General features: G+C 51.5%; 1 protein-coding gene across 1 annotated transcript in view; it reads left to right on the forward strand.

The window, feature by feature from the left end:
* The first annotated feature begins 3223 nt into the window (after positions 1–3223).
* The window catches only part of ADAMTS7 (ADAM metallopeptidase with thrombospondin type 1 motif 7), a 62511-nt gene continuing 37827 nt past the window's right edge, over positions 3224–27907 (forward strand). The window contains exons 1-8 of the mRNA XM_057544781.1: positions 3224–3568; positions 11251–11606; positions 13530–13695; positions 14840–15036; positions 19986–20069; positions 20439–20563; positions 21489–21638; positions 22782–22925. Coding sequence (XP_057400764.1) covers positions 3469–3568; positions 11251–11606; positions 13530–13695; positions 14840–15036; positions 19986–20069; positions 20439–20563; positions 21489–21638; positions 22782–22925 — 1322 coding nt within the window. The 5' untranslated portion in view covers positions 3224–3468. The remainder of the gene's footprint in view (positions 3569–11250; positions 11607–13529; positions 13696–14839; positions 15037–19985; positions 20070–20438; positions 20564–21488; positions 21639–22781; positions 22926–27907) is intronic.

Genomic DNA, 27907 nt, shown 5'->3' on the forward strand with positions numbered 1-27907 from the left:
GTTGAGAACCACTGCTCTAGAAAACTGTGAAATGGGGGAGTGGGAATCACTGTATCCATTGGACAGATAAGAAAGTTGAGGTCCAAAGAGGTTTTATAGTATTTTAAAAAATTATATACCTCATTTTTTCATTGTTATCTACTCATTTATGATTTTAAATATACAGTGCTCTACTGTACTTGCTTCTTTTTAAGCAATCTATTAATATATAAGTGGATATATAGAAGTAGAATGAATTTAGTTTCTTATTTAGTTTGATCAGTTTCTGGAGTGTTTTAGCTTAGTTAAATCTTACTGGAGATGTTGGGCTACGTAGCATAACAATCATTTAAAAAATAAACAAAATAATTCTAACAAGATTTGGCGGGGGGAAACTCTAATCGGATACCTGACATTCTGGATAATTACATGTTGAAATATCAAATCTCTTGCTTTGTTCAAAATGTACACTTTACCCCCCAAATTTGGAGTTGGCTGGCCTTATTTTTCCGGTTGGATTGTTATTTGTGTCATGAGGGCAGGACTAAACCTCGCATTCTTTTGTATCCTGTGGTGTCCAGCATGGCTCCCGAGGAGGCTTAAAATGAAGGCAGCCCAGCAGGGTGTGAACAGCGTAAAGGCCAGGACCTGGGACGCAAATGGAAACAGGTGAGGACTGTTGTCAGCTGATGCGTTTGAAAACACAAACTTCTAGGCTGCCTTTCAGAAAATCCTCTAATCTGTGTTTGGCCTTGGAGGCTCACCAAAGGATCGAGGACAGCAGGTTGTGGTGCTGGCCGGGGAGGACTGTGTGTCCCCTCCCCAGATCCTCTCCATCTCTGGGGCTTACTGTGCTGGGGGCTGAGATCACAAAACAAAGAAGACATGGCCTGAGAGTCTCACAGTGTGGTGGGGTTGACAGACACATAAACAGACAACAGCAGTGCAGTGTGATTCGTGCCATGATCGGGGTGGCAAAGGGTGCTCTGGGGACCCTGAGAAGGGAGTAGGGGAAGACTTGCTGGGAGAGGTGACATATAAGCTGAGCCTGAAAGGACAGGTCTCAGATGCACCAAGTGTGTGCCCATCTCTTCCCTTTTACCTTCACATGCCTGGTAAATGTCACCTCTTCAGGAAGGCCCTCCTTGAGTGACCCCTTGGAAAGTAGACCCTCTAGCCTCCCAGTTTTATTTTCTTCATAGCCCCTCTCAGCAGCTGGTCTTGTTTATACCTCTGCCTACTAGCTTGTGACCTGCGGCTCCCCTCCAGAGTGAGAGTTCCAGAGACCGTGACTCCCTCACTCACCGCTGTGGCCCCCGTGGATACCCAACACCTGTGGGGTGAAGAGGAGGTTTGCCAGGTAGATGAGGGCAGAGTTGAGGAATAGGGAGGGGGAGGGCACCTCTAGAATGCATCGGGCAGGTCAAGGTGACAAGGACTGAAAAGGGTCCTATGGCTCTGGCACCAGCGTGGAAGATGGTGGAGGGGGTGAGTCTGAGGTGCAAATGGGAGGAGGAGAAATCTAGATAACCCCCTGGAGAAGTGACACTAAGAAAGGGAGCAGAGATGTGGGGTGGGAACAAGAGGGACCACTTGTCCATGGACGGGTATAATCACTATCTTTAATAGGAGGGAGACCAGAATGTTTTCATACTAAGGGTCAGGAACCAATGGAGACCAAGGAAAGAGGGGAACACCTAGAGCAGGGTCCTAGGTGAGGAGGACGAGGAGAGAGGAGGGGAGCACAGAGGCCTGGTGGAAGCCTTTGACCGCTGGAAGGTGCCTGCTCCATTGTGTTCAGAGGGAGGGGAAATGCATGGGTGCCAGTTACAGATGCTTGGTGCACAGGATGGGGGTGTGGGGGGCAGGGTGTGGTGGTCTGAACTGTCCCTGTCACTGGCAGCAAGGCCAACTGCTGTTAGGGGCAGGGGAGAAATGGAAAGTCGTTGGGTAGGGGCCAGGGATCGAGCAGTGAGTATAGCTAGGGAGGGAAGTAGGTGAAGCCAGGAGGGGCAGGTAGGTGGGGGGAAGAGGCAGGTGACAAGAGGCGAGTAAGGAAAATACGTAGCGTCATTGTGAATGTTCAGGGAGGGTGGGAAAGACATCAGGGTGTGGTGTGAGAGTGGGGCATCTGATCTTCAGATTGCAGAGTGGGCAGTTGGGGATGCGTAGCCTAGGCTGTGGCGGTGAGGGCTGGTGGCTAAAGCGCAGGGAAGGGTCATTAGAGATGAGGAGGCCAAGGAACTCTGTAGCCACATGCTACATGGGTCCCCCAGGAGGGCAGCAGGGCTTGGGGTGAAGGAGCCAGAAGGGAGCTTCCAGGAATGAGGGAAAGTGCATGTGAGATTGAACAGGGAGGAGGTATGTGGGCAGCAGAAGGCAGGGGCGTGGCTACACAAAGGCTGGCCAAGGGAAGAAAGCGGACCACCACCGTCCTGAGGAACAAGAGGTCGACCAGGTTTAGTGAAGCAGGAGGTGGGGGGTGGGAGTGCTCCTTGACAGGGGCGGGGGCTCCTGGGAGCATCGGGGGAGGGAGCAGGAAGCCAGAATCAGGGCTGGGGCCACGGAAGGACAGATGGCCTGTGTTTGCAGCGGATGATGTGAGGCTGGGGTTGGCTGGCCTCCAAGCTCCCAGGGGGCCCCTGCTGAGAGTCTGTGGGCTCCAGCCCGTGGGCCGAATGCTTTGCTTCGCTCCAGGCAAACACAGTTGGAAAGGAGTCTGGACATGAGGAATTGAGGGACCCCGCCCCGCGTGGGAAACAGCTGCCCACTTGGGAAGAGTCTGGGCCTCTCTCCCCACCTGGCTTTGGAGACCTTGGACCCTCGGGAGGCCTCCGTGTCCCTTTTCCTTAGAAGGGCAGGCCTGCCTAGCCCAGGGAGCACACCGAAGGGCGCCTCCTCGAGCACAGTTTAGGGACAAGGCAGAAATTCCAGAAATTCCAGATTCTTTGGGGGGCCTTGGGGGGCCTTGGGGGGCTCAGGTCGGGATGGGCCTGCTCCGCTCCACCGCCAGAGGGCGCCCTCGGCCCGGTGGGCGGCCAAGCGGCCGTCTGGGGGCGCTACTAGCTCCCTGCCCCAACTCCGCCCTGGAGAGGTGGGCCGCCGGCACCGGCCCCGAGTGGCCCGCGGGGGCGGGGCCAGGGCGGGGCGAGGCCGAGCCGGGACTGGAGGGCGGGCCGGGGGCGGGGGAAGGAGCCCGAGGGGCGGGGCGGGGGCCGGCGACTTCTCTCCCTCCCTCCCTTTCTTTCTTTCTCTCTTTCTCCCTCCCCGGTCTTTTCTTTGCCTCCGCTGCCGGCCGAGGGGGCGGGCTCTGCAGCCTTTGTTGCCAGCGGACCGAGCGTAGCCGCCCGCCGGGCCGGAGTCCGGGCCCGGGACGCCGGGAGCTGCACGCGGGTCGGGCATGTCCTGAGCCGGACCCGGGACCGGGCAGCGAGCGGACGAGACGAGAGTGTGCGCGCGGGATCGCCCGGCGGCCGCCCGGCACCGGCCATGCCCGGCGGCCCGAATCCCCGCAGCCCCGCGCCGCTGCTGCGCCCACTCCTCCTGTTCCTCTGCGCTCTGGCGCCCAGCGCCCACGGATCTGCACCAGGTGGGTGGCCACCCCGGCCGGCCGGCCCTGCCACCCCTCCCCGCTTCCCCAGCCTCGGTTTAGCCCCTTCTCACCTCTGCAAGACCCTGTGCCCTCCAGGCTCTGCCTGGAGCTGTCGCGCCCCCTGGTGTTAGGGACAGGGGTGGGGTTGGGGCCGCGAAACCGCGCCTCCAGGGAGCCTTCCCTAGCCCCCGACTCCGCTACCCACCCTGCCTGTAGCCGGAAAGAGCCTCTTAGACGCTCTTCGGGCTCCAGTTTCCCCACCTCGGGTACCGCAGAGCGCGTCTGTCTCTCCCGGGGATCTCTCGTCGGAGGGACTGGACGGAGCGTGGCTTACACGCGATGGATTCAGTTTCTCGCCCTCCTCAGTGCGCCTCGTCTGGAAAGCAGGCTGGCCAGGGCGCTGCGGACGAGGGCTCGGGGTCGCAGGTCTACGCGGTCCCCCGCCGCGCTCCCGCCCCGGCCCCTACCCACCGCCTCTAGGTGCCTGCCGGCCCTCGGCGGCTCCCCGGGCCGGGTCTCGCGCGGTCCTTGCGCTTCCTGCCTCCCCCTCCCCCAAGTGTGAAGGCGCCTGGAGTGGAGCGGGGAGAAGGAGCTTCTTTCCACAGCCCTGGGCTCGGCTCTCCCCGCCCCGGCCGGCTGGCCTCCGACGAGCCTCTGGCCCGTGTCCAGAATCTTGCTCCGCCGCCGTCCGCCGGCCCGCGGAGCTCCTGGAGCGTCCGGAGTAGCCGGCCTGGGAATTTAGGAACAGAGGGTGTAGAGGACCCCTGGCCTGCCGCTCAGGGAGCTGCTGGTCTGATGGGGGCGGGTCAAGTAGTGGTGAGAGCCGTTCTGGCGAGGCAGACGGGAAGGCTTTGTAGGAGAGGAGGGGCCTGAGCTTGGAGGGACTGGAAGGATGGATGAACTTTGGATGGGCTGGAAGGGTGCGTGTTGGGGGTGGGGGTGCATCACGGCCGGGCTTGGTGGAGGGGGGTGGCTAGATTAGGCCTGCCTGCTGGGCCTGGGGGAGACCTGCCTCCCCAGCAGAGGGATTGTGGTTGTGAGGCTAGAAAAGCATATGGGCCGGAACGCAGGGGACATTTAAACCAGATCTTAGAGCCGTTGAGGGGAGCAGCTGATGAAGGCAGTGTTTTAGGGAGGAGGCTCCCTATCTAGCAGCAATGTGTAGGGGATGGAGCAAACATCTAATGAGAAGCACCATGTGCCAGCCTCCCTAGTTCTTATTTCTCATTAGCTCCACAACAGCCCTGCAAGGTGTGTGATGGAAAGTCCTTTTATAAATGAGGGAAGAGGTTCAGAGAGGAGAGTGACCTGCTGGTTTGGACTCCTGGGCTACTTGGGTGAAGCCTGTGTTTTCCTTCTGTCCAGAGCTGGGGACCCATGAGGATGAACCAGGTGACGGGGATGAGGGAGCAGGAAAGTGGTTACCCCAAGGAACTGCCCCTGAGCCTGAACTTGGGTCCAGGCCCCCTGGCAGCTGTGGGAGAAAGGTGGGGGGGGGGGGAGAGTCCCCTGTGGTCAGTGTCCCCTTTACTTCTACTGCAGACCAGACACATGTATGAGATTGCCCATTTTGTTAAATGGGGATAATGGTATCTACCTCTAAGGGTTTTTGTGAGAATTAAGTGAGATGCTAAATGTGATTGTTTTGCACAGAGCAGAGAACCTACCACGTGCTGGCTGTGATTTTTATTAATCTGCCAGGCAGTTGCAGTAAGATCAGGGAGTCCTTGGTGTGTCCTGTAACTTGAACCTGCCATTTGGGGTGGAGCCAAGACAGGCACCCCTCCTATCTAATCTGGGTCCCCCTTCAAGGTGAGTGTCTTGAAGTATTCCCATTGATACATAGCATGGGGCTCTCCCCAGTCTGCTCCTGCTCAGGATCCCTGATCCTGAGGCTGCTGAGCTCTGTCATTTTCTTTGGACTTGCCTGGGGGATGTAGACCGGGGCCCCTGCCCACTGAACCCTACCTTCTTTCAGGCCAGAGAACTTGTCTTGGGCTCACTTTTAGGAAAATGTGACAAACCAAGGACTTGTTGGGATTGCTGGGACTGGGGCAGGGGCCATCAAAACACTGTATCACACATGTGAGCTCTATGTGTGTGTGCACACATGTGCTTGCAGGCAAGTGAGGACAGACTCAAAGGAGGAGGGTGTGTGTGTCACACACACACCCTGGTTATTTTTTCTCTTTGGCATGAACTGTGGGTCGTTTGAAGGGCTGGATTGTAACCCAGGTACTTGATAAGGAGGTGAGGGTAAACACCATGTTGGCATTTCTCTGGTAGAAGCTCCAAAGTGACAGTTCTGTCACCTAGGGGTGATATTCAAAGTATTCAACACCCATTGTGGCAGGAACTCAGTCCAATCACAACCGACTAAACTCCCTGGCGGGACAGTCTCAGCCATAAACCACTAGTAGTCCCTGCTCCCATCCTGCTGTAGCTCTAGCTCTGCTGGCTCAGCTCTGATGCACCCACAAACCAGAGACTGGAACCTGCAATTACCCTTTGCTGGCACTGGGTGGTGGTAGGTTCAGCCACCACTGTCTCTACCAGGGGTCAGCTGTCGGAGACGTTGAAAGAGTTTGTTTTTTAACTCACTCTGTCCTCATTTAAAAATATTTTAATGGCAAAACAATACAAATTGACTATTGCAAAACAAAACAAGAAGATGAAAATTATTGCAGTAAAAGTGGTAACATCCTGTATTTTTAAATTTTTGATTAAAAAATATTTTATTACACCATTAGGCAAAGAGATAAAACAGGTTTTTAAAGAAATAGCTAAGTATACTTTAGAACTTCTCTTGCTAATTTTCAATCATAACTTAGTTCACATTTGCTATATGTTATCTACTGTACTAAGCACTTACGTATTAACTCATCGAATTCTTACACAACCTAAGGTACGATTATTATCATACCCATTTTACAGATGGAGGAACTGAGACTGTGTGGTTGAGTAATTTACCCATGGGCCTCACAGCTGTAGGTGGCAGAGCTGCAAATTCAAACCCAGGCACTCTGTCTCTAGAGCACATTAATTCTAATGCCTTTCACCTGCAGCATATTTCTACTTAGCCCCATTACATTTTTGAACTTAAGAGGACGCTTCTTTATAACTCACTTGAATTTCTGTCTTGCAATAATTTCCCAAGGTCTAGAGCAGGGATTCTCAACAGGACCGCATAACCCCGAGGTCACGGATCCCTCCCCAGGGACACTGTTGAGCTCTTGGAGCCATTTCTCCGCAGTGGTTCCAATTCCCCGGCCACATACATACTACCCTCTCCCACCCACACACGTTTGAGGACACTGCTGTTGCCAGAAGTATGCCATGTAGCTTTCGTTTTTCTGGTATACTGAGCACTTCATGGCTGGTTAGCTTCAGCACCCCCAGACCTTCAGCTTGTCTTTAGCAGCCTTGGCTGTGATGGTTCACGCCCTGGGAACTGCTGTTAATACTCATTTAAAACAAAGCCTTGGAGTGTGGCTGTTGTCTTATTCTCCGTCTATTTGCCCTGTGACCCTCCTTAAGTTTTCTGACCTGGATTCTCTGAGCAGATGAGGAAACTGAGGCTCAGCAAGATTAAGTGACTGTCTAGGCCACACAACTATTAAGTGGCCAAGTTGGCACCTGAACCTGGGTCTTCCTATGTTTAAAGCCAATACTTTTGACAGTGCATTATTTTGTCACTCCATTGTCTCTCATTTCACAAAACATACACCTGGGCCAAGCTTCTTACTCTTGTTCCCCTCACCCCTGGCTTTTTCCTACTTCTCTGGGGGTCTACCACATGGTGTCCACCACCAAGATGCCCTCCTCATCTTCACGCTTAAATACGTACCTGTATGTCAATGGACATTTCACATGTGCCCCTTTAACGAAGATTTTCTTCATCCCTGTCCAACTGTGGGGTATCCCCTCCCCTCTCTTGGACCTTCTTGGCACTGTGCCAGGGAGTACCCTGCACCCATTTCTCTATTCTGAGGGATGGACCAGGCAGGTAACATAACAAGGCTGGTGGGAAGACATTTTTCTCGAAACATGGGGCCTCTTGGCCCATCTCTTGTTTTCCCATTTTTGTTAGAGGTTCAGTTCTTTACTGAATGAAAGACAATACAAGTGTGAAGCTGAGGGCAACCTATATTTAGCTACAGTGTTGAGAACACCATAGGGAGTGGTAGAGACTGAGGCAGATGGGGGAGCACAGGCCCTCTTTGAAGGGCCACTTTGACAAGTGTGAATTTAGGCCTGACATGGATGGATGATAAGACTTTAAGCTGAAAATGGAGATTTTTATACAAAATTATGTGATTTTTTTTAAACACTAGCAACTGATTAAATACTTTCCAACATTTTTGCCAGCCCAACAAACCACGCCACCCCCCCCCCCGCAAATCAATACACTGACAAACAAAAAAGTCTGCCGGCTGTGGTTGTGGAGTTGCCATCCCAAATGCCCTTATTAGGATGTCAGAGCAAGAAGTCTCCTTAAATTATCCAGCCCAGTGGCTTCCAAATGCCAGCCCTGAAATGGTTACAACAGAATCCCCAGAAGGTTTAGAAAAATACAGAAAAAAATACAGATTCTGGGGCCTCAGGGCCCTGGATCTATGGACTCAGAATCTCTGGGCTGGGTCCTGGACAGCTGCAGTTTTTCAGAGCTCTCCAGGTACTGCTGATGTTCAGCCAGGTTCCCTTCCAGTGAGGAATTTCCTAACTTCCCCGATGATCACAGTCCCCTGAGGCTCCTGGTAAAAACACAGCTTCCAGTGGACTTGAGGACACGGGGAGGGGGAAGGGGAAGCTGGGACGAAGTGAGAGAGTGGCGTGGACATATATACACTACCAAATGTAAAATAGCTAGCTAGTGGGAAGCAGCCCGTAGCACAGGGAGACCAGCTCGGTGCTTTGTGACCACCTAGAGGGGTGGGAGGGAGAGGGTGGGAGGGAGGGAGATGCAAGAGGGAGGAGATATGGGGATATATGTATATGTATAGCTGATTCACTTTATTATACAGCAGAAACTAACGCAACATTGTAAAGCAATTATACACCAATAAAGATGTTAAAAAATATTTTTTAAAAACCCCACAGCTTCCCAGTCCTGTTTCCTGGAGATGCTGATTCAGTGGGTCTGGGGCAGGGTCTGGGAATTTGTTTTTAACAAATTCTCATCTGAGATGTCTGGAAAATCCTTGCACTGGTGCCCTCCTGAAACTCAGAGACAGGGAAAATTTGTCCAGAGCCACACGGCAAGTCACCCCAGCCCACCCTGCCTCGCTCGGAGCATGCTCTTAGAGGACCATGCCCTGATGGCTGGCCTGCTGGGGAAGCTGTGGGCCGCGGGGGATGTCCTCAACAGGGGGGCATACCACTGGCGCGTGCAGGGCGCTTTACACGTGGTTTGACAGGAGACAGATTGGAGGGCAGTTTGGGTTTCTGCGGCCTGGCCTGGATGGAGCTTCAGGCTGGGCTTGGCTTGCCTTCCAGCCCCAGCAGTGGCCACACAGAGAGCCCTGTGGGACAGCTGCAGGGCACTCAGGCATCCTTGTGGCCTCAAGGGGTTATTGTCACAAGCAGCCAGGATCCCAGGAGCTAAGCATAAAGCCAGTTGATCTGGGCAGGACCCGAAGCTGGGAGACACCTCACATGGGCTAGTTTCCTACCTCTACCTCAGAGCCTGGGAACTGCAGAGAAGGAAAAGGGGGAACAGAGCATCAGCGCTGGGGTTCCTGCCCACCCCCAGCAGTGGTGCTCTTATGTGTGTATGTGTCCACATGAGATTTCTTTTGAAGACTAGGTCTAGTGGCCAAAACAGTTTGAAAAACTTGATCTGGTCCAACTCCTTACGTTGGCGAAGGGGAAACTGAGGCCCAGCAAGGGACAGACTGCTGAGTGTAGAACGATGTTACTGAGAGATTGAAACCATTTGGGAGGCTTTATTACTATCGCTGTGTGGCTTTAAGCCAGTCTCTGCACTTCTCTGAATGTCTCTTTGCTTTCTCCAGAAGCAATCTGGGGACTCTACTGCAGGTGTCCTAACCTGGATCTGCAGCCATAGAGACCTGGGTAGAATTCAGAGGATCCATGACCTTGGATGGGAATATATTACATCTTTAATTTTTGTAACCTTGAAGTGAAATTTAGCATTTCCTTCCATTATAAATATTAGCAACAAATCACAATAGTGTTGGCACCTCTGTGATTTTGCTACCAATAGGAAAAGCAAAGTATTTTATCTCAATACAGTTGCAGGTATCTTGAAATAAGGTTGACATTTATCACTACTTCTAAATCACCATAGTCGTTAAATTTGCCATTAGATCTTGTTTAGTGCATTAGTAAAGGAGCACATAATTTCACATCTACTTTTTAAATTATTTTGACAACTGTATTTCAATATAATCAATTTCCTTGATATATTTAATCTTATACATTTAAAAACATTTTTCTGAGAAGGAGTCCATGGCAAAAAAAGATTAAGAATGAAGCCTTACTGGGAAATCCAAGCAGACAGAATGACTAGGAGAGGATTCTGCAAATGGCAAGGGCCTGAGCAGAAGTCTGCAGAAGTTTTGCAGCCCTGGAACCTTTTCATTCAAACTCTTAAATGTGAAAGAAATAAACTAGAGCTGCTCCGCTGAAGTGGTAGTGATGAAGGGCTAGGGAGCCTTACCTGGGTGGTTCTCTGACTCCTCATCTCAGGAGACCTGGAGATGTGTGCAGAACCCTCAGGCACTTAAAAAAAAAATCCATTAGGCTAATAGTCATAATAATCATACTTGCCATCATGTTCAGTCAGTGGGCCAGGCACTGCTATATGTGGAGCAGTTCAGTTCATTTAATCCTCAGTTCCCAAAGTGTAAGTAATTATCCCCATTCTACAGATTTTACACAGATATTTACTGAGAAACTACTAGTTTCCAGATACTCTGGCACTTAAACTCTTCAGCAAAGACTATGAAGATTCTTGCCCTCCTAGAGTTCACACTGGGAGGAGATGGAGAAAGAAAAATAGGAAAAAGAATGAAGATGTTAAGTGATACAGTATGTCAGAAGTGCTATGGGGAAAAATAAAGCAGGGAAGGGGGAATAGGGAGAGCCAGGGAGTTGCAATTTTAAAATAAGGCGAGGAGAGCTTTGAGGAAGGACTTGAAAAGAAGTGAGGGGTTTAGTCAGGTGGAACACTGAGGGAAGCGTGTTCCCGGTGGAGGGAATAGCAAAGCAAAATCCTGAGGCAGGAACATGTCTGACTTTGAGGAACAGCAAGGAGGCCAGTGGCCGAGTGGAGGGAACTCGGGAAGTGTAGCAGAGATGAGATTGGAGCGGTAACCTTGCCTAAAGCCTCACAGGCCATCGCCATAACTCTGTCTCCTGCTGTGTGTGAGCTGGAAGCCCTTGCAGGGTTTTGAGCAGAGGAGGGCCATGATCTGACTGATTTGGAACGAATCCCTGTGACTGCTACGCTGAAAGAAGACTAGGGGAGAGGGATGCCACATGGGCAATGGCGGAAGCAGGGAAACCTGTTAAGAGGTTATCCCGATAACCTAGATGGAGCCAGCGAGGCACGGAGAGGTGAAATAGCACAGGTGGTGGGTGTTTGAGTCCCGGCACTCAGACTTCAGCCGCCCTCTCGGCTGCTCCTCACTCGGGTCCGGCTCTTCTCCCTGCAGAGCACGCCACCGAGGGCCGGGCAGCGTTGGACATCGTGCACCCGGTACGCGTGGACGCTGGGGGCTCCTTCCTGTCCTACGAGCTGTGGCCGCGCGCGCTGCGTAAGAGGGACGTGTCCGCGCGCCCCGCCGCGCCCGCCTTTTACGAGCTGCAGTACCGCGGCCGCGAGCTGCGCTTCAACCTGACAGCCAATTCGCACCTGCTGGCGCCCGGCTTCGTGAGCGAGACTCGGCGGCGCGGCGGCCTGGGCCGCGCGCACATCCGGGCCCGCGCCCCCACCTGCCACCTGCTCGGCGAGGTGCAGGACCCGGAGCTCGAGGGCGGCCTGGCAGCCATCAGCGCCTGCGACGGCCTGGTGAGTGTGCGCAGGGTGCGCTGGCGGGACGCGGGGTGCCCCCGGCCTGGTCACGGACCTGCCTGCTGACTTCGGCCTGTTGGCTTTTCCTCTCCCAGCCTCAGTATTCACACCTGCAAGACGGGGTGGACAACGCAGGCCTCTTTGTTCTCTAGCCTTTCTAAAACTTTAATGCGAGCCAGAGTCACCCAGGCCTTGTTAAAAACACAGTGTACCATAGGGTAGGTGAGGGTAGCAAAATTTGAATTTCTGGCAGTTTCTCAGATAGTGTTGAAGCTGCAGGTCCAGACACCCCACTTTGAGAACCACTGTTTGTGGTGTGTGTAGACTAACTTAGAAAGCAGCTGAATCCCTCTTCTTTGGGGGATCAGTTATGACTTTGTTTCCCTCCGCCCACCCCCCACCCCCTTAGGCTGTTCTTCTCCAGGACAGGCTTCCTCACCTTTACCTTGCCTCAGGGGCTGATAAGGCAGCCTCGCTGGAGAGCAGGCCTCAGCCTCCAGGTTTTTCTGGGTTGAGGTAATGCTGGCTACTGCCTGCAGCCCTGATTGCCTCCCTCTGCTTGAGTGCCCAGTTAGAGCAGCTCCACTCCAAGCAGGATAGGGCCCCTTTCTGCTCTCAGCTCCCAAGCGTGGGGTGTGGGAGGAGTTGGGGGGTTGCACATTCTCAGCCATCCACTGTTGGTGGGGGGAGCCTCAGCTCAGATTGCTCAGGAAAAGCCATGGGCTGTAGCAGGGCAGGGCCTAATGACAGTCCACCTCACAGGCTCTAGGGTATCTGCGCCTTTGAGAGCCCATATGCCTGGGAAAGTCTCTCATTTACCCAGTCTGTGCTCCTCCCTTTCCACACAGTTAATTAATCTTTTTGAGCCTGAGCGACAGGTGCATCATTCCCATTTTACAAATGAGGAAGCAGGCTCAGGGAAGAACTTGCCCAAGGTCACCCAGTTATCCAGTGGTGGAGTCTGCATTCAACCCAGGCCTCCAGCCCCTAGAGCTGATGATGCACTGTCTAGCGCTCCAGGTTCTCTGGCCCTGAGTGACCCAACTGGCCAACTTGGAGCCAGTGAGGGAGGTCCAAGGGAGATAAAACCTTCTTCCGTGTTGGAGTCCTGAGCTTCCCCAGGAGGTGGTGGGCTGCTCAAAGATACTTACCAAGGCCCCTCCTTCCTCTGGCCTCTCTGAATACCAGCGGACATGACCAAGACATCCCTGCCAGCTTTCCTTCTCTGGCAGACCCTGGGACCAGGGACAAGGATGTCCTCGTGGCAGTGGGCATCTCTGTGGCCATCTTGCTAGATTTGGAAGCAGACCCATTTCTTTCTTTCTTTTGGTGACCATATTTCGTTCTTTGTATTGAGATATCATTGAAATACTAGTTTCAGACAACAATTTGACACCTATGTGTTGTGAAATGATCACAATAAGTCTAGTTACAAATTTATGTACATATAGTTTTTTTTCTTGTGATGAGAACTTTTAAGATCTTTCTTAGCAACTTCCAAAAACACAATACAGTATTATTAACTAAAGTCACCATGCTGTACATTACATCCCCAGGACTTTTTTTTTTCTTCTTGATGTTAAGCTTTTAATTGTAATTCCTGCTTTTCTTTGGGGATGCAGGAGATGCGGACCCACTTCTTGCTTCTTATGGGCTAAGGGGTAGGGTGGGTGTATGGAGCAGCTTCCTAGGCTGGTGGCTTCTGAGCTTAGCCTAGAAGCCTTTGGCTGGGTGAAGCTGTAAGGAAGGACATTCCAGGCAGAGGGTACAAAGTGAACAAAGGCCCAGAGGGAGGAAAGCACAGTGTGTCGGGGTCAGTTGGGGTGGTGGGCTCCGCTGGGCAGGACAGGCCTCTGGGATGGGTGGGAAGAGCAACTGAGTGCCAGCCCTCCCCAAGTGACCCTGGTGCTTCTTTCCCAGAAAGGTGTGTTCCAGCTCTCCAACGAGGACTACTTCATTGAGCCCCTGGATGGTGTCCCAGCCCGCCCTGGCCGCGCCCAGCCGCACGTGGTATACAAGCGCCAAGCCCCTGAGAGGTGGGCAGAGCCGGGGGACCCCAGGGCTCCAGGCACCTGTGGGGTGAAAGGTATGCTTCTCTGCTACCAGCTCTCGGGTAGGGGATAGGTCTGGGGGCATGGAGGGGCCTTCTAGAAACCTCTGTCAACACCTCCATGCCCAGCTCCTGTTGGACCAAAGGGACACAGACTGACAGACACATCGTCATAGCCTGTGCCCTCCAAATGTGCCGCGGGCTTGAGGCCTCTGCCTGTCAGGCCTGCCCCCGCTCATGCCCTGGACTGGCTCCTCTCACTGTCAGCTCATCTGTCTCCCCACCTCAGGGCTCCGTCTCCGTCTCTCCCTGCCCCTCCCCACTCTCTGCCTGGGGCACCTCCAGCTGTGCCAACTATTCTTCGGGTGTCCAGGCGAGGCCGGGCCATACCCAACCCCAGCAGGACAGCTAGCCAGGAACCTCCCTCCCCTCCCCACTCTGGTCCCACCCCAGGATAACCAACTTCCATTCTGGAGACCTAGAGTGTGGCGCCCAGCACCTCTTCTGCAGAGTGGCCGCAGTCAGTGCTGGCCAGTTCCTGTAAGGAGCTGCCTGCTAAGGGCTGCTGGGGTTTGGGGACTGCTCCAACTTCACAAGCTGCCCACAGCTCAGGGACTCTCTTTGCTGGAACAGATATCCAAAGAGGCATGCTTCTTGCCCTCAATTTCCCCAGCTTCATAGATGTGCTTCCTCTTCTGATCTGGGGGCAGCCTGGGTCAGTGGGGCAGGTCTCCAGTGGAGTCAGCTGGTTGGGGTCTTGGTCAGCCTCCCCAGGCTGGGGGTTAGGCCGGGGGATCTGCAGGTGCTGGGATGTACTTACCCCCCAGCGGGGGAGGGATCAGCGCAGGGAGATAGGGGCTTAGGAGCTCGCCTCACGGACACAGTGCTTTACTGTGTTCATATCCACCATTTCATTAGCCCCCCGAAGTCACTCTGTGAGGCTGATCAACTTATCTATTTATAGTCAGGCATCCCCCAGGATCAGAGAAGGGAAGTGACCAGGTCAGGGTCACACAGCACAGGTCTGGGGCAAAGCCATGATGGGAGTCCAGGCCTTTTGCCTCTGATCCCAGCACTGTTCCCACTGACCCAGAGGGAGCTCACTGGGTAAAGGCCCTTGAGACGTGTGCCCTGGGCCAGTCTACTGGCAGCTAACCCACAGCCCATCTGGGGCCCACAGAGTCCCCGGAGCTGGAGCCCCGGCGGGAGCGTTGGGAACAGCGGCAGCAGTGGCGGCGGCAGCGGCCGAGGCGTCTACACCAGCGCTCGGTCAGCAAAGAGAAGTGGGTGGAGACCCTGGTGGTAGCTGATGCTAAAATGGTGGAGTACCACGGGCAGCCAAATGTCGAGAGCTACGTGCTGACCATCATGAACATGGTGAGGCCGCTGTGGGCGGTGCGTCGGGGGTGGTGAGGGCTGCCAGGGGATGGTGGTGTTGAGGTACAAACGGTGGGCGTTCCCCAGGCCCAGGCTCCAAGCAGGAGCTATAGGCTTCCAGCTCCTAAGTCCAGGAGGGGATGGGAGGCCCCGCAGGGGGTCACTAGGAGAGAGCCCGGGCAGAGGTGGGGCCTTTGGGGCTGCTGTGAGGACACCACTGAGTGTCATTCCACCCCGTTGGCTCAGCAGCCTCCAGCCGCTGCCAGGACCAGAGCTGGGGGAGGGGAGGCTGAGGGAGCTCGTAGACTGGTTGACCCATCCACACCACTCTGAACAAACCTCCCTCCTCTGTGCCGGGACCTGTGCTGGTCGCTGGGGACACGGAAATGACCAATCAGACCAGCCCCTGCCTGAGACATCAGCACGCAGCGGAGTTAGAAGGATCTGTACGCTTCTGTGTTCTACTAGCTGGTGACCTTGGGCAAGCCACATTACCTGTCTTAGCCTCAGCTTGCTCACCTGTGAACTGGGGATGACAAGAGTACCTTACAGCGTTGGCATACTGCTCTTGACCCCATGGGACAGTTTAGATAACTAGGCCCCGGGAGGGTGAGTGACTTGCCCAGGTCACAAGCGAGGCAAGACAGAGCCGAACAGGAGCCCAGGTCTCCCAGGTCCCACCTGGGGCACCGTGGCAGGTTGGATCTGGTGACTCCTGCTCCTGTAGTGCCAGCCAGTCCCTCCCTGCTGCTGCCCTGGGTGTGCAGGTGGGAGGCCTCAGGCAGCCAAGCTGCTTCCTTCGGCCCCCGGGAGAAAAGATCTCTGCCTTTGGCATTCTTAGCAGGCCACCCACTGAACAACACTGTTTTCCTCCTGGGCTGGGTGACTGAGAACAGGGCGGTGGGGGTGGGGTGTGCTCTGCAGCTGATGTGGCCAGTGTCATGTGCTGTGACTTCTGCCCGTGCCAGCCTTACACCCCCTGCAACACTAAAGGAAGTGCGCTCTGGATCATCGAAGGTCTGGCCACCCCTTTTATCGCCACGAAGCCTGGGGTCAGAGGAAGACAGGGACTCCGTCTGTGGCCAGCATGCCCCCACTGCTTCAGTCTGCATTGGCGAGCTCAGCTCTGGGCCGGTTCCTGCCCGACTTGGCCACCCATGTTGGCTGCCTCCTCCTTATGGAATAAAGGCCATAGCCTTCTGCCTGGCACGTGAGGGCTCTAAGACCCAGCCAAGCTTCCATTTAGCCTTATCTGCCCAGGGAGACAAACCACTAAAGACTGGGGTTCAGGAAGGACTGTTGCTGGACAGCGGGGCCTGGCTTCTGGGCTGGGGGTGGGCAAGGTCAGGTTCCCAGGCCATGAGATCCTCCACTCAGGGGCTCAGCCTGAAGGAGGCCCAGGAGCTTGGCTGGAGCCACCAATGGTTAGCTGGGTTCATTTGCCTCATTTTTTCTGAGTGTTCCATGGGGGCAGGTACTGAGCCCTCCAGGCTGCCCCGTGACATCTCCTGTGTGCCAGGGGTCAAGGATTTGGCCCCAAAACGGGGCCCCTTCTTGCCTCCCTGTCCAGGCTCACAGGACGCACACATTTATGTTGTGAGCCCACCCTGGAGGAGGGAGGGTCTGGCTCTCACAGTCACCTGCTCTGGACAGTATCAGGTTTTCCCAAGCTGGCAAGTCCAGCACTGGTCAGGGCAGAGTGGGGGCACCTATGGCCTAACAGTGCTAGATACCTGATAGGGGGACTCCAGGAGATGGCAGGGGCATGGGGTGGCATGCAGCCAGCCTCCGAGGAGGGCTAGACCGTGTGTTAGGCTGGAGCCTTCTGAACACCTGCTACTTGTCCAGGGCTCCGCACTCAATGCCTCATCTAAGCCTCAGCCCCGTTTCATAGTTGAAGGAACAAAGGTTCAGCGAGGCCAAGGGGCTTGCTCAAGGTCACACAGCTAGTGAGTGGCAGAGCTGGGACCGGAGCTCAGATTTATCTGCTTCCAAAGTCCCACTCTGTCCTCTCTGCCCCTCAGCCTGCCCCAGAGAGGGACAGCTGGGTAGCTGTGGTGGCCAGAGTGTGCTGGAAGGATGGGGGAACAGGATGGTGGAGATGGGGAGAACTTACCCTCTTTTCCCTCTGGAGCAGTTCTGTAACACTGATGGGATGAGTGCCAGCTCTGTACCAAGGATAAGGTGATGGATGCATAAGAATAGGATCCCATGCTGGGGAAACTGTACCTCATTGTAGCATTTCTCAAAGAATATTCCAGAGAGTACTTGTTCCAAGGGATGCTACTAAGTGTTCTGTGAAGAAAGATGGCGCTGTTGAAAAAGTTTGGCAACACAGGGTTAAAATTAAGGAACACAGACTTTAACGCAGGACTTCTCAGAGCCTCCAAAGCTATAGGCATTGAGAATCCCTCAGAGAGGAGGAAGGCAGCGCTTTCCAAACTTAAGAAGTAAGAGCAGAAACTTTGATGCAGTCAGATCTGGGTTCTGATCCCCTATTCAGCCTCTCTTTGAGCCTCGTTACTCCATCTGTAAGGTGGGGATAGTTATGCCTGCCTGAGAAGTAAGAAGGTTAAGTGAGATAAGGCATGTGACGCTCCCAGCATGAGGACTGTGTGTGCTAGGCTCGGTCAGTGTTACCGCTGCTGTTGTGGCTGCTTTCGCATCTGCCCTTCGGCCCCACAGCCACCTTCAGGACAGCCTCACTCCTCTTTACCAGGGCCTCCTGCAGGTTCCAATCTGTCAGTGTCCTCTCTGTGCCAGACCCAGGTCTGAGCCCGGGAGCTCAGGTGGGTCTCTTCCAAGCACAGCAAGAGAGGTCCCGCCACCCAGTTCTGCGCCCTCAATTCTATTCATGTCCTCTGAGGTCACAGGCCCTTTTTGAGTGGCTCATGTCATACTGTCAGCTCATTGGGAGCTTGTGGTCACCTGTAACCCCCAGATCTTACTCTCATGAACACTGCCCACGCTGGCTTGCTCTCCAGGCCTGCACCAGAGCAGGGCTCGTCTTCCCTGGGTATCGTTTATCCAGACAACCACACTGACCTCAGGCCATACACAGTCATACAAGTAATGACTCTGCCACCCTCCAGTCCCTCCCAGCATCTGTTTCACCTCCATACTTCTTGGGGGACCATGAGAGGTGTTATATCCGCTGGGGGTGGGGCTTTGTGGTGACAGGAAGCTATCCCAGCGCTAACTCAGGATATGGGGTGGGCTAGTTGTCGGGGCAGGTCTTAGCAGACCCTCAGGGGCTCCTCTGGAGCCACTTTGTTGGGTGCTGCTGCTGAGTTCACCTGCATGTCGACTAGGAAAGACTTGTTCTTTTAATCTGACTTTCTCTGGGGTACTCTTTTCATTTTTCACTGGGTTTTTTTTTTTTTTTTTAATGAAATAACACATTGGAAAAACTTAACAAGTGCTCAAGATTCATTCGTTCAACAACTGTTTCTTGAGTCCATCATGTGCCAGGTACTGGACAGATCACTGGGGCTGTAAGAGGGAGTCCACACAGACATTGCCCTCATGGAGCTTATGGTCTGGAATGGGAGAGACGTTAATGAAGCCATCACCCTGATGAATATGAAGGTGTGATGGAGGGGGTACTAGGAAGGACAAGTTCATGGTGGTTTGGGAGTGTCGGGTAGAATAAAGCCTCCCCAGAAGACATGATGGAGGGGTGAGAGCGGGAGAGAGGGTGAGAGATAACTTGGGAAGGTGTTCCAGACTGAGGGCACAGCATCTGCAAAGGCCCTGTGGTAGGAAGGATCATGGGATTCTGAGAGAAAGCCAGAGTGGTTGGAGCCAGGAGTGAGGGGGTTTGAGGAGGGGAGTGAGGCCATAGAGGTGGGCAGGGGCCAGACCACACAGGCCTGTGTGCCAGGTCTAGGACTTTTTCCTTATGTGTGGACAGTGAAGACCCACTCATTGCTTTAAGCAAGGGCATAGGGTGATTGGGTTTGCATTTCAGAGACAGATGACTGGGGTGCAAGGCTGCAGGTGGGCTAGAGGACAAAATTTAGGAGGCAAAACTGGCTGATGTGGTGGAAGAAGACAGTGCAGAGGGGCTCCCAGCTCCAGCATGTGCATGGAGGGCACAGAGACACGTTGCATCACTGTCTTCACCATTCCTGACCTTGGGTTCTGACGGTGTAATTCATCCCATTATCAGGGGCTTTTTGCCCTCTTAACAGTGTGTGTTTTGTCCATTCCTATTTGAATATTATTTTTCTTGATCGAATTGCTAGAAGCCAACTCACAACTGGTGTGTCCTGACATCTCTGCCTCCTGGGACCCTGACACCTGTCCCCAGTTGTGGGCTGGCCCCTTTCTTGTTCTGAGGGAGCTTTAAAAGAGCAGATAGCTTTAACCCCCATTTCCCAGCACCTTGGTGCACTGTCCATCTTTGGGGATGGCCTTCTGTCTTGGGGCTGAGTGTGGAGCCGCCCTTGTAGCTACGGGGGCCTCTGAGAGGCATGTGCACCTGCCCTCTTGGCCCCATGGCTCTCAGCCCCAGGGAAGATGGGCCTCTGCCTGCCTCCACCCCTCCCCCAGGCCATGCCCAGGTCATGCCTCATGAGAGGGCTCACTCCTGGGATGCTGGTCCTGGCGTCCCCGGGGCAGGAGGGGGCTGCAGGGCTGTCCCAGCCAGGGCAGGTTAGGGCCCTGAGATGGGCCAACAAGCCAGCATTTGGAGGTGTGAGCTGGGGAATAGGATCCCAAACTGGTACTCAGGAATGGCCGGGTGCTGGGAGACCCTCTTGTCCTCCCCAGGTTCTGCTTTTGCTGGTTGGGGAAGTGTGTGTACAGGTGTGGGCACGTTCATGTATGGGATGCATGCACTGGTGAGCTCCCCATGGTGTGAACTTGGGTGTGCATCCCTTGAGGTGGGCAGAGGCTGCCCATATCCTGTATCCAAGGTGACAGCCTGACCCTTATCTCTTGGGCAGGTGGCCGGCCTGTTTCATGACCCCAGCATCGGGAACCCCATCCACATCACCATCGTGCGCTTGGTCCTGCTGGAAGACGAGGAGGTGAGAAGTCACGTGGCCCCACACTGCCCCCTGGGATGGGCATCGTCTGCCAGGGCCCTCCTGCCACTTACCTGAGCTGCCTCGTGTGGAAGGGCACAGCGAGGTCCTCCTTGGCCCAAGCAGTGTCATCTGTCACCCCCAGTCCCTGGCTGACCCTTTCTTAGGTCCCGTCTGGCATGTGCCTGTGGGCGGGGTTGTCAGACTGGAGGCTGGACTGCGGCCCAGCCTCCAGCCAGGCCAGAGGCCTGCCTGCTTGTCTGCCCACTGCCACCTCTGGGCCTCTGTCTCCCGCCTTCATGTGAAGGAGAATTTGGCCTGACCCTTCAGAACTCAGGGAGAGGCTTGAGTGGCCATGCTCTCTGCCCCCAGGAGGACCTAAAGATCACTCACCATGCAGACAACACCCTGAGGAGCTTCTGCAAGTGGCAGAAAGGCATCAACATGAAAAGGGACGCCCACCCACTGCACCACGACACCGCCATCCTGCTCACCAGGTACCACCAGCTGTGAGGGGCTGGGCCGTGGGTGTGGCCGGTAGAGCTTGCGTGGGTGGGAGGTGCTAGCTGACCCTCAGGGGGGGCAGACACGGCCCTGCTCTCAGGGAGCCTCATTTTGAGGAGGGTTTGCACACCTTTGACCCAAGACTGGATTCCAGCAGTACTGGGGGAGATCTTTTTATTTTGGAATAATTGTGGATTCCATGCAGTTGTCAGAAATAATACAGGGAAGTACCATCTACATTTCATCCAGTTCCCCACAGTGGTAACATCTGGCATAACTGTAGTTATATCCCAACCAGGAAATTGACGCTGATATGATCCACAGACTTACTCAGGTTTCATTAGTTTTACATGCACTTACTTGTTTGGGTGGGTGGGTGGGTGGGTGTGTGTGTGTGTGTGTGTGTGTGTGTGTGTGTGTGTGTGTATTTAGTCCTATGCAATTTTATCACATGTGTAAGTTCCTGTGTCCACTGCCACAGTCTAGATATAGAATGATTCTATAGAAGGATCTCTTGTGCAACTCTTTTATAACCAGAAAATCTTACTCACACACCACCGCCCTTCAACATGACCCCAACCTCTGACAACTCTTTATGGGTTCAGAGGCAGTGTTTTTGAACTTGAGGTGGAGTTATTTCCCTTTGCTGAGCTCCAACAGCTTCTGTCAGCACCCTCGCTGGGGTAGTGACCCAAATTGTCTGTGCATGGGTCCCCAGGCCCAGATAGGTGTCCTGGTGAACAAGGGCACCTGCTTCCCAAATGGCTCCTGCGCTGGTCTCGGAGCGATGGGAGGGGCACCCTTCTCACTCCCAACCTCCCTCAGGGTCAGCAGGGGCCCTTCCCCAGCCCCCTCAGCTTGGGTGCGCCTGGCTCTGGGCCACGTCAGCCTGAGGGCCCCTTCTCTCTGCATGTGCAGGAAGGACCTGTGTGCCGCCATGAACCAGCCCTGCGAGACCCTGGGCCTGTCCCACGTGGCGGGCATGTGCCAGCCTCACCGCAGCTGCAACATCAACGAGGACACGGGCCTGCCCCTGGCCTTCACCGTGGCCCACGAGCTCGGGCACAGGTACCCCACCAACCCCACTGCCACACTAAGAACCCGACCTCACCTCCCAACCTGTGGGCACCAGACAGCCAAGTCGATGGCCCACACAATCCCAGGGAAGGGAGCCCTGCCTTGAGGAACGAGCCCAGCCTGGCCACATGCTATCCCTGGCACTGTCCCCACCCCGCAGACAGGCTGCTTCCCTGTTAGGAGAGGGGTGAGTCTTATTTGAAGTGGGGTTGAGATGGGCCAGAAAGTCACCATAGGTCTTTGTCCCTCCCTGTTGCCCTCAGTGCTTGCATTTTTTGCTCTTAGTCCCTGCCAACCCCCTGTTTCTAATTGCTCTGTGACCCTAGGCAAGTGCCCTGCCCTCTCTGGGCCTCTGTGCGTTCCCTGTTGATTGAGGGGGTTGGATTCAGTGATGTCCAAGGCTCCCTCTGTTGGACACCTCCACATGAGGCTGTTATGCCTAGGCATGGCCCGTACCCTTGGCCCTCTGTGCCCAGACTGTTTAGCTGTGAATATGGCAGTCTTAGATGTCTGGGAGCCAATGAGGACAGGCTCACAGAGAGCTCTGTTGGTCCGAGGTGTTGGGTCATCACTGAGGGCTGAGAGAGATAGTGTTTCTCAAAGTGCTTAGTATGGTGCCTGGCACATAGTAAGTGCTCAGCAAAGGTAATTTTTCTCATGTCTTTCCCAAGGATGGTCTTGAGACTTTTCCTGTGGCACAGGAGCTCAGACTCCCTAACTCCACTGCACAGCCTTGGGACAGGACCTGAGGGGTGGCAGGAACTCTGTCAGACTGTTCTTGGCACCAGTGAGGCTGCGGGGGCCACAGTGGGCCCCACGCATGCCACCTGGCTTGCCGTTGTTGGCCAGCTCATTGCAGGAGCCGGGCTGCTCCGCGTCCCTGGTGCTTAATTCAGGCTCAGGCTGGTGCACCTGGCAGAGGGCCCTGTGGGATACTAGTTAGCACACCCACGTTTTACCTTAAGGAAACTGAGTCTCAGAGACGGGATATGACTTTCCCCAGGCCACACAGTGGTTTGGTGGCTGAGCCAGGCCTGGGAGCCAGGATCCAGCACCCTGTAGACCTCCGAGGGAGGGGCGGCCGGGTGGCTTCCCACCAGCTCACCCGCCCCTGGGGCCTGTGCTCTCACACAGTTTTGGCATTCAGCATGACGGAAGCGGCAATGACTGTGAGCCCGTTGGGAAACGGCCTTTCATCATGTCTCCACAGCTCCTGTACGACGCTGCGCCTCTCACCTGGTCCCGCTGCAGCCGCGAATACATCACCAGGTTCCTTGAGTAAGTCCCTCCCCCAGCCCTGGGCCTTCTCTGAGCCCCTGAGGTCAGGGTGTGACCGGGGAGATGCAGACAGCACCTTGGAGGATGAGCAGTTCACAGATGTATAGAAGGGAGAAGAGTGGTATTCCTGGTAGAAGAGGCATGGGCAAAGGCACGAGGACATGAGGAGAGTGGGATAATTTTCAGGGAACGGCAGGATATTAAGTGATGCTACAGGAGCCAAAGCAGAGTAGGAAAGGAAGCTGGAGGAGGTACAGGGCTGGCCATGTGGCCGGAAGGGTCCAGTGAAAAGCGGGGAGGCAAGTGCCCTTAAAGGCACCGAAATATAAAGCTTTTCCTTTCTTTCGTGTCCTCTTGATTTGCTATGTTATTTTTTTATTTGCTAGTTAATGTTCTAAGTAAAGACAAACTTAAAAATTTAAATGATTAGCACAAGTTTTTTTTTTTTTAACTGAGGTGTAGTTGATGGTACCGCATTATATAAGTTTCAGGTGTACAACATAGTGATTCACAATTTTTAAAGTTATATTCCATTTATAGTTATAAAATATTGGCTATATTTCCTGTGCTGTACAATATATCCTTGTAGTTTATTTATTTTATACATAGTAGTTTGTACTTCTTAATCCCCTGTCCCTATCTTGCCCCTCCTCCCTTCCCTCTTCTCACTGGTAACCACTACTTTGTTCTCTGTATCTGTGAGTCTGATTCTTTTTTGTTGTATTCACTAGTTTGTTTTATTTTTTAGATTCCACATATGAGTGATATCATACAGTATTTGTTTTTCTTTGTCTGACTTATTTCTCTAAGCATTATATTCTTCAAGTCCATCCATGTTGTTACAAATGGCATGATTTCATTCTTTTTTATGGCTGAGTAGTATTCCATTGTATATATATACCGCATCTTCTTTATCCATTTATCTACTGATGGACACTTAGGTTGCTTCTGTATCTTGGCTGTTGTAAACAATGCTGCTGTGAACATTGGTTTGCATGTATCTTTTCAAATTAGTGTTTTCATTTTTTTCTCATATATACCCAGGAGTGGAATTGCTGGGTCACATGGTAGTTCTGTTTTTCTTTTTTTGAGCCATACTGTTTTCCACAGTGGCTGCACCAATTTACATTCCCACCAACAGTGTACAAGGGTTCTCTTTTCTCCATATCTATACCAACATTTGTTACTTGTGTTCGTTTTGATGATAGACATTCTGACAGGTGTGAGGTGATATCTCATGGATTTGATTTGCATTTCCCTGATGATTAATGATGTTCAGCATCTTTTCATGTGCCTTTTGGGCATCTGTATGTCTTCTTTAGAAAAATGTCTGTGCAGGTCTTTGGCCCATTTTTTAATCTGGTTTTTTTTTTTTTGATGTTGAGTTGTATGAGCTGTTTAAATACTTTGGATATTAACTCCTTGTCAGTCATATCTTGCAAATATTTTCTCCCATTCAGTAGGTTGTCTCTTCATTGTGTTGATAGTTTCCTTCACTGTGCAAAAGCTTTTAAGTCTAATTAGGTCCCATTTGTTTATTTTTATTTCCTTTGCTTTAGGAGATGGATCCAAAAAAATATTGCTACAATTTATGTCAAAGAGTGTTCTGCCTATGTTTTCTTCTGGGAGTTTTATGGTTTCCGGTATTATGTTTAGGTCCTTAATCCATTTTGAGTTTATTTTTTGTATATGGTTTGAGAAGAATGTTCTAATTTCATTTTTTTACATGTAGCTGTCCAGTTTTCCCAGCACCACTTATTGAAGAGACTGTCTTTTCTCCATTGTATATTCTTGCCTCCTTTGTCGTAGATTAACTGACCATAAGTGTGTGGGTTTATTTCTAGGCTCTCTATTCTGTTCCATTGCTCTGTGTGTCTGTTTTTGTGCCAGTACCATACTGGGTTTTTTTTGTTTTGTTTTTTTTAAACATCTTTATTGGAGTATAATTGCTTTACAATGGTGTGTTAGTTTCTGCTTTATAACAAAGTGAATCAGTTATACATACACATATGTTCCCATATCTCTTCCCTCTTGCGTCTCCCTCCCTCCCACCCTCCCTATCCCACCTCTCTAGGTGGTCACAAAGCACCAAGCTGATCTCCCTGTGCTATGCGGCTGCTTCCCACTAGCTAGCTATTTTACGTTTGGTAGAGTATATATGTCCATGCCACTCTCTCACTTTGTCACAGCTTACCCTTCCCCCTCCCCATATCCTCAAGCCCATTCTCTAGTAGGTCTGTGTTTTTATTCCTGTCTTGCCCCTAGGTTCTTCATGACCTTTTTCTTTTTTTTTTTCTTAGATTCCATATATATGTGTTAGCATACTGTATTTGTTTTTCTCTTTCTGACTTACTTCACTCTGTATGACAGACTCTAGGTCCATCCACCTCACTACAAATAACTCAATTTCGTTTCTTTTTATGGCTGAATAATATTCCATTGTATATATGTGCCACATCTTCTTTATCCATTCATCTGTTGATGGACACTTAGGTTGCTTCCATGTCCTGGCTATTGTAAATAGAACTGCAGTGAACATTTTGGTACATGACTCTTTTTGAATTATGGTTTTCTCAAGGTATATGCCCAGTAGTGGGATTGCTGGGTCGTATGGTACTCCTATTTTTAGTTTTTTAAGGAACCTCCATGCTGTTCTCCATAGTGGCTGTATCAATTTACATTCCCACCAACAGTGCAAGAGTGTTCCCTTTTCTCCACACCCTCTCCAGCATTTATTGTTTCTAGATTTTTTGATGATGGCCATTCTGATCAGTGTGAGATGATATCTCATTGTAGTTTTGATTTGCATTTCTCCAGTGATTAATGATGTTGAGCATTCTTTCATGTGTTTGTTGGCAATCTGTATATCTTCTTTGGAGAAATGTCTATTTAGGTCTTCTGCTCATTTCTGAATTGGGTTGTTTGTTTTTTTGTTATTGAGCTGCTTGTAAATTTTGGAGATTAATCCTTTGTCAGTTGCTTCATTTGCAAATATTTTCTCCCATTCTGAGGGTTGTCTTTTGGTCTTGTTTATGGTTTCCTTTGCTGTGCAAAAGCTTTTAAGTTTCATTAGGTCCCATTTGTTTATTTTTGTTTTTATTTCCATTTCTCTAGGAGGTGGGTCAAAAAGGATCTTGGTGTGATTTATGTCATAGAGTGTTCTGCCTATGTTTTCCTCTAAGAGTTTGATCGTGTCTGGCCTTACATTTAGGTCTTTAATCCATTTTGAGTTTATTTTTGTGTATGGTGTTAGGGAGTGTTCTAATTTCATACTTTTAAATGTGCCTGTCCAGTTTTCCCAGCACCACTTATTGAAGAGACTGTCTTTTCTCCACTGTATATGCTTGCCTCCTTTATCAAAGATAAGGTGACCATATGTGCATGGGTTTATCTCTGGGCTTTCTATCCTGTTCCATTGATCTATATTTCTGTTTCTGTGCCAGTACCATACTGTCTTGATTACTGTACCTTTGTAGTATAGTCTGAAGTCAGGGAGCCTGATTCCCCCAGCTCCATTTTTCGTTCACAAGATTGCTTTGGCTATTCAGGGTCTTTTGTGTTTCCATACAAATTGTGAAACTTTTTGTTCTAGTTCTGTGAAAAATGCCAGTGGTAGTTTGATCGGGATTGCATTGAATCTGTAGATTGCTTTGGGTAGTAGAGTCATTTTCACAATGTTGTTTCTTCCAATCCAAGAACATGGTATATCTCTCCATCTATTTGTATCATCTTTAATTTCTTTCATCAGTGTCTTATAACTTTCTGCATACAGGTCTTTTGTCTCCTTAGGTAGGTTTATTCCTAGATATTTTATTCTTCTTGTTGCAGTGGTAAATGGGAGTGTTTTCTTAATTTCACTTTCAGATTTTTCATCATTAGTGTTTAGGGATGCAAGAGATTTCTGTGCATTAATTTTGTATCCTGCTACTTTACCAAATTCATTGATTAGCTCTAGTAGTTTTCTGGTAGCATCTTTAGGATTCTCTGTGTATAGTATCATGTCATCTGCAAACAGTGACAGCTTTACTTCTTCTTTTCCGATTTGGATTCCTTTTATTTCTTTCTCTTCTCTGATTGCTGTGGCTAAAACTTCCAAAATTATGTTGAATAATAGTGGTGAGAGTGGGCAACCTTGTCTTGTTCCTGATCTTAGTGGAAATGCTTTCAGTTTTTCACCATTGAAGACAATGTTGGCTGTGGGTTTGTCATATATGGCCTTTATTATGTTGAGGTAAGTTCCCTCTATGCCTACTTTCTGCAGGGTTTTTATCATAAATGGGTGTTGAATTTTGTCAAAAGCTTTCTGTGCATAGATTGAGATGATCATATGGTTTTTCTCCTTCAATTTGTTAATACAGTGTATCACATTGATTGATTTGCATATATTGAAGAATCCTTGCATTCCTGGAATAAACCCCACTTGGTCATGGTGTATGATCCTTTTAATGTGCTGTTGGATTCTGTTTGCTAGTATTTTGTTTAGGAGATTTGCATTTATGTTCATCAGTGATATTGGCCTGTAGTTTTCTTTCTTTGTGACATCTTTGTCTGGTTTTGTTATCAGGGTGATGGTGGCCTTGTAGAACGTGTTTGGGAGTGTCCCTCCCTCTGCTATATTTTGGAAGAGTTTGAGAAGGATAGGTGTTAGCTCTTCTCTAAATGTTTGATAGAATTTGCCTGTGAAGCCCTCTGGTCCTGGGCTTTTGTTTGTTGGAAGATTTTTAATCACAGTCTCAATTTCAGTGCTTGTGAGTGGTCTGTTCATAGTTTCTATTTCTTCCTGGTTCAGTCTCGGCAGGTTGTGCTTTTTAAGAATTTGTCCATTTCTTCCAGGTTGTCCATTTTATTGGCATAGAGTTGCTTGTAGTAATCTCTCATGATCGTTTGTATTTCTGCAGTGTCAGTTGTTACTTCTCCTTTTGCATTTCTAATTCTATTGATTTGAGTCTTCTCCCTTTTTTTCTTGATGAGTCTGGCTAATG

This window comes from Balaenoptera acutorostrata, chromosome 3 (assembly GCF_949987535.1).
Source record: "Balaenoptera acutorostrata chromosome 3, mBalAcu1.1, whole genome shotgun sequence".
NCBI lineage: Eukaryota > Metazoa > Chordata > Mammalia > Artiodactyla > Balaenopteridae > Balaenoptera > Balaenoptera acutorostrata.